The 7,024-nt window shown below is 28.9% G+C and overlaps 1 protein-coding gene across 1 annotated transcript; it reads right to left on the minus strand.

Annotated features, from left to right (window-relative positions):
• Positions 1–5,928: 5,928 nt before the first annotated feature.
• On the minus strand, positions 5,929–6,472 carry OCT59_007883 (uncharacterized protein; the record flags this gene model as incomplete). Its single annotated transcript, XM_025328709.1, has 2 exons — positions 5,929–6,060; positions 6,128–6,472. The coding sequence occupies 2 exons, from the start codon at positions 6,470–6,472 to the stop codon at positions 5,929–5,931; spliced, it is 477 nt and encodes a 158-aa protein (XP_025165420.1).
• Between the last annotated feature and the right edge of the window lie 552 nt (positions 6,473–7,024).

A 7,024-nucleotide genomic window follows, 5' to 3' on the forward strand; every position in this document is an offset into this window, starting at 1 on the left:
AAGCGGAAGATTGGAAGTCTAAACGCCAAATATTCAAATATCATTAGTCTTTAAACAAAAAAAGCGAATGATACTTTTTGACTTAAAATGAAAGATCAAATTATGGATCCGCACAATTTAGAAAAAACTGTTGTATCTAATAGGAATTTGCATATTGCTAAATATAAAACATTGTTTATTTCTTTAATATCATTCAATTGATTGTATGGTATCCATTCAAATATTATATCATTTGGTTTACGAATATTTTGATTTTTTTCTTGAATTAAATTATCAATGATTTCATTGAAATTTTTGTTTCGATTAGAATATGGTAGTATTTTATATTGCTATTTTATCTGGACACATTCAATTGAAAATTTTATTCAAACCCGTGATTTGGCGAAATATCAGAATGTCATTAAATTACTTTTTTTCTTGGTTGTTAATAATATATAATAATATTTACATTTTGTTGTATATTATCCATTAGCTGCACACATGCTGGATTAACCGTTCTTACTCAGAAAACAACGCTATAAACAAATATTAATATATTATCGAAATTCGAAATGTTATTTAATCTTTTACTATATAGTATATCGTCAAGCTTTTTATATGACGAAAATTAAAAATTGATATTAAGAATAAGTCATACATTAAATAGCGACATAAAAAATTTCCTATAAATGATGCCCATTTTCTAGTTTTTATTCCGAAAAACCAGACCATGTGATAACAAATATTTATAATATTTATCGGGCGTAGGATATCGACAAACTTTACATAACCTTTAGCTTATTTACTTTCGTTTACCGTTCCCTGATCCAATGCTTGAAGGTTTTGGCTATAGAGCATAAAAAAATAATATAGAAAGTTAACCTAAAAAGTGAATAATACGATACTTGAAATGATTATCTATTATCGATGTTGACGTTGGTAAGTAGCAGAATAGTTAATAATGGTCAGTCTTTTTATTTTTAGGCTATACAAAATTACAGATCATCGCATGGAAGGACTAGGATACAAACTTAAGGAAGGCATCAAATCACGGTATAAATTTACCGTAGTAACACCACCAATTTTATAATTAAAATTTCACCCCACGTGACCGGTGACAGTTAAGGGTTGTGAAAAAAATAATTTTGGGAGGCAAAAAAAAAAAAAAACCCCCAAAGTAGAGGTCTGCATTGACCACTATTTTACAACCCGGCCCGGCCCGCACTTGGAAATTAACATAAAGTGCCCGGCCCGGCCCGGCCCGGACTTAAAATATCAAAAACCCGGCCCGGACCGGACCCGGACTTTTATTATATTATTTTGTTGTAAAAACAAAAAAATTGGCCAACTTAATTTTGGCCAGTTTAATTTCGGCCGGAATTAAGACGATTTTGGCCGGAATTACGAAAATCCGGGTTTGACGAAAATTCATGTGCCGGCCCGGACCCGGCCGGTGAATTTTGAAGAAAATTTGCCAGCCCAAACCCGGATCCGGGTCCGGGCCGGGTTAGGGTTTCCGGGTTCCGGGTCCCGTTTGCAGACCTCTACCCCAAAGTCCCTCAGATAAATATAAACAGTGAAAACGCGGTGGGATTCTTCCCCAGTAACACCGCTAAATTTTTCACCCCACGTGACCTAATAATATTCATCACCGGCATCACACCCACCGCGTTTTCACTGTTTATATTTATCTGAGGGACTTAGGTTTTTTTTGCCTTCCAAAATTATTTTTTTCACAACCCCTTAACTGTCACCGGTCACGTGGGGTGAAATTTTAATTATAAAATTTGTGGTGTTACTACGGTAAATCTGGGGAAGATGTCAAGTCACGTGCCAACGGAAAGATCAAAGTCATATGTACTTTTGGCACCGAACAAGATAGAAGTTATGCTACAAAAACAGATATAGTTATAACTTATAAATGATGAATCATTTACGTGGGTGATTGATCACAGAGAATATGTAATCGGCCTTTTCGCAAAAAAATTGAATGCAACAATAGAATGCATCGATTTTGTAACATCTGCAAAAGAAATAATCATTTCACTAATGAATGTAAATTCAGAAACAATCGTGCACCGCCAGTAAATCACCAACAACAATACTACCCAGTAAATAGTTTTTGTATAAATTTGTACCAAATGGGCTCATCCATATATGATAATTGGCTCTAGATTGGCTTAAATTTGGATTACTTTTTGCATAAATTTGAGCTAATTTCGAGCCAATGAGCCCGTTTGGTATAAATTTATACAAAAACTATTTACTGGGTACGATAAACGCGTGGATTACATAATTTATCCATTAAAAATATAATTAAAAAGATGATTAATGACTTAATGTTATGCGGTAGAAAAAATTACAGTAACGGCAAAAGAATGTATCATTGTAGTAATACCTATGATAGAATATCAACTTCAATGCACCGTTTTATTCAGGAATTTAATCAAATCCAAATGTCATTTGGCAACAAGTACAAGTAATTGTATAGTGTATGACAAAGACTTTCTGGGTTGTAAAAGTATTAAAGCGCTACAAAAAGAATCCTTAATTAATTAAAGCCATCTACAGTACTAATCATAATGGAACTTTAGGAAGAATAATGAAATTAAATTGCGTCAATTAAAGGAATATTATGGTTCAATGGATGTATTTTTAATGACGTACAGCATATTCGAAGTAATAATAGAGGAATGTAGAGGCATTAAGGAATTTGGCTGAAGATAGTATCAAATTTTGTAATCACAATGGATACATAAACACGTAACCAAGGGGAAAGTAGGCCCATGTACTACAAATTTCTAGTTGTGAAACTTCATTCACACGGCCCATTTCTCGTAGATTTATCACAAATTTCAAATAAATGTAAATTTTGGAAATTCTTGGAAACTTGTCCCGTTTCCATTAAGTTTCCACCCTATTTTTGATAATGGAAACTTCATTTATATGTTGTTTATATTTATATCACACTGAAAATAAAATAAAATGAAACTTTGTTTATTTTTCAAATATATTCACATTAAACTATAATCAAATTTTTTTATTTCATTAAGTACATTTTATGATACTAAAGTTATACTTTTATTATATTAACGTTGTATTTTTATTACATTTATTACATTATCATTATATTTCTATTATATTAAAGCCATAATAAGCAATGATATATTATAATTCACATCATATTGTCCTAATAAATAAATGCAATATAAAGTTAAAAATCTTGATTTAGTAATAACGATAATAATTAATTAGTAATATGATCTTTTTTTTAATTGAAACATACCATCATCCAAGTTCTAAGCATCCGAAGCCAAAACTTGCAAAAAAAGAAAAAAGGAACATTAGCTAACAATTCTTTAAAAAATAAAGATAATTTTATATTCAAAACGTACCATTACTCGAGAACCCAAACTAAAAATGAAAGTGAGAAGTGTTGAAGTGTTAGCTAGAAATCATTAAAAAGACAAAAAAAAGTAAATTTTTGAAGCACATACTGAAACATATTTCCTGTATGAAATAGGACCTTGCAAAGATAAAAGAAAGTTAGTAGATATTTAAAATAAAGACCTGCCCTTCCTTACTTACCAGAGATTTGCTAAAAGACACTTCTTAAAAAGAAAAAAAGGAACGAGGTTAATGTTGTTTCTTAAAGTAAATGTGGAAGAAACTTTACCAAAAAGTCCAGGGAAAACTTTCTAAAAAGGAAAACATAAGCTCCGACCTCTTGCGTAATAAAATAAAAAAATAAAAAAAAATAGATCGTATTTTATTAAATAAGTCATGTGACTGATCGAATTAAATATAAGTGATTAATTGTAATTATTTGGAATTTAATAATCGATTCATCTGTTAATAAAAAAAGAAATTTAATAATTTAATAATAATTTACTATAATTTATTGTTAATTTACTTGAAATTTAACTGAAATTTATTGATGATTTGCGTATAAAAATTTAATATTAGTTTACTAGAAGTTTAGATGATAATTTAATTGAGATTTAATAATGTAAATTTATAAACTAAGTTTCCACACATGATTTATCTTGTACATTTCGTTATTTCCAGCTGTAAATTAAATTTAACTGAAGTTTCACAATCACACGTTGAACTTGTTAAAAATAAACAAGTGTGATAAACTCCGTGTACATCACATTACTTCGACCAGTGGGACATACAACGATTGATGAAATGATCAATAATAAGACGTTATCAGTTCTAACGAAGGGTGGGTCCGCCGGTTGGATTTTGTACATTTAGTATAGATCAATAGCGTAGGTGTCTTTTTTGTAAAAATTCATTGTACTCTCGTATCTCACAAATGTATCTACCTCTCATAATTAAAAATAAAAATACAATAAAATATAAAAATAATAAGACATTATCAGCTAATGTGGCCAGTATTAAATCAGTTAACGTTATGTAGTATGTCACGCAATTAATTGACGAAATAATAAAATGAAAACCTGGAAAAGATTAACTAACGAAGCAGGTAGAAGTAGCAAAGGAAAAATACTACCGGGATGATTTATTATTAGAAAATAAATTAATTAAGGATCGTAGTAATCGGGAAGTATACAGTAGTAGCTATGAAATAATAATTAAAGAAGTATATGATGAATATAGCAATAACAAAATAGTTAAAAATTTTTGGAGTGATTTAGAATATAATTTCCACGATAATGACGATATAGAGACACTATTAAATATAGATAATAGAATGAAAGTTATAGAAGATATTTTTATTAATTATGAAGGATATAAAATATTGATAGATAGTTATATTAACAATTTAAATTTTAGAGTTGATGACAATCTAAACATTTACACGGATGCTAGTAAAAATAAAGATAATCATAATAGTATAGGATGGGTAGTGATTAATAGTCAAGGTAATATCATACAAAAAAATTATTTAAAATTATGAACAATTTTGAAGTTATCGAATTAGAGTTATTGGCAATATTAGCAGCGTTAATGATGGTTAAAGAAAATAGAAAAGTTAACATATACACAGATAATATGGGTGTAGTCGAATTATGGTCTAGTTTGTTTAACGAGAATCGAATTATTTGGTCAACGCGCCGAATTTGGAATATTAATTTTGGAGCGTCATTAATGATAGTAGATTTGAAATTTCTATTTTTAAAGTTAAAAGTCATTCAAATAATTTGGGTAACGATTTAGCTGACGGATTATGCAAAGCGGCGCTTTTGGATAAGGCAAAGATGGAAGGATTAACAGTGAAATTAATATCAACAATGATTATACATGGGAATACTCAGTATTTTGGAAAAATACGATAGTTAAAAGTAATCCACGTGAATTTATGAAAAATATCAATCAACTAAAATATAAGCGGATTGGCTAGCGCTAGATATTAATCGATCATATAGGATTAATATTATGGATATTGAAATAGATTGGCCAGCATCGCTAACATCAGGAGTTTAAAAAGGGTGTAAATTTGCAATTTGCAAAATTTCACATGTATAAAAAATCACGCTAAACTGCGCCCTGCACGGGGATCCACGGGACATGCAATACTATGAGTTTACTTAATAATGAGAATCTTTGAAATTATCTTTGTAGTGAAAAATATCAAATTTATTGTAATAGTAAGAATTTTTGAGTTTATTTAATAGTAAAAAATTTCAAGTTTATTTTAATAATAAGAAGTTTTGAAGGTATTTTGATGGTAAAAAAGTTTGAAATTTTTTGATAGCAAGAATTCTTAAATTTATTTAGTAGTAAAAAAATTCCGAATTTCTTTGATAATAAAAATTTTCATATTTATTCAGCAATAAAAATTTACATTTTTTAAATAAAAGAATTTTCATTATTTATAATAAAATTTTCGAGTTATAATAAACTGCCATTGCAAATAAAAGATTATACTATAAATCTACTTCGTAATAAATTGTTTTGCATTCTGCAAAAAAAAAAAATCTACTCAAATAATCTTGAATCATCATTATCTTCAGAACTTTCATCAGTACTATCAAGACTTGATTTTTCTTTTTCATTTGAATCATCTGGGATGTCAGATTCTTTTGGTATTTTATTTTCTTTTAATAACATCTATTTTTAAAGAAAACAGTTAGTATGTGTTTTACAATTTTACTTATTATAATAGACACGTGCATACCAGAAAGATTGAAGATCGCTTTTTAATAGCATCTTCTGTACAACGAATCTCATTACTGTGTGGATTCAAAACAATGCTACAGACAGCAAGAGCAAAGGAAATAATTGAAGGCGTCAAACAATTATTTTTGGACTCTTTTGGCATTGCTTTTATGATAATTTCATTAATTACAGAGAGTCCAGTATCATCTGTATTCCACAGACTTGAATAAGCTTTCATTATACGATTATCTTTTTTCCAATTGGCAATTTTTATGCCTGCATTCGCTTTTATTTCAGGAATGTTACACACTTTAAAGAGTGCAGATCTTATATCTTTTGCGAGCGAACCCCTACGATGACGCATTTTTTCTAAGCACTAATATATAATAATTCAAATTTAAAGATGGTTACGGTGTACCGTTTGGATGAAAAGTGCCAAAATTTCGAAAAATTGATTTTTCGAATTTTTGAATTTTAAAATCTCCTTATAAGGAGATTCTCCTTATAAGGAAAATCTCCTTTTATGGCAATGTAACGTTACACAAATGTCCAAATAAGGAAGTTGGTGTTACCAAATTTCCTTTTTTGGACGTTTTGTGTAACGTAGATCTATCCTATAAAAGGAAAATTTCCTTATAAGGCGATTTTAAAAGTTCAAAATTTCAAAATTTCGAAATTTCAAAAAAAAATTACCATAAAAGGAAATTTTTTTAAGATTTTTGAAATTTTGAAATTTCGAAATTTTGAATTTGAAAATCGCCTTTTAAGGAAATTTTCCTTTTATGTAAGGGATCTACGTCGCACAATATTTAATTTATAGTGCCAGCTAGAATTATAATCTCCTTATATAGAAATTTTGTTTAAAAATATTTTTTTAACAAATCTGGTGGCTAAACTATTTACCCGAATTCCGAAA

The sequence above is a fragment of the Rhizophagus irregularis genome, chromosome 16 (assembly GCF_026210795.1).
Source record: "Rhizophagus irregularis chromosome 16, complete sequence".
Classification (NCBI taxonomy): Eukaryota; Fungi; Glomeromycota; class Glomeromycetes; order Glomerales; family Glomeraceae; genus Rhizophagus; species Rhizophagus irregularis.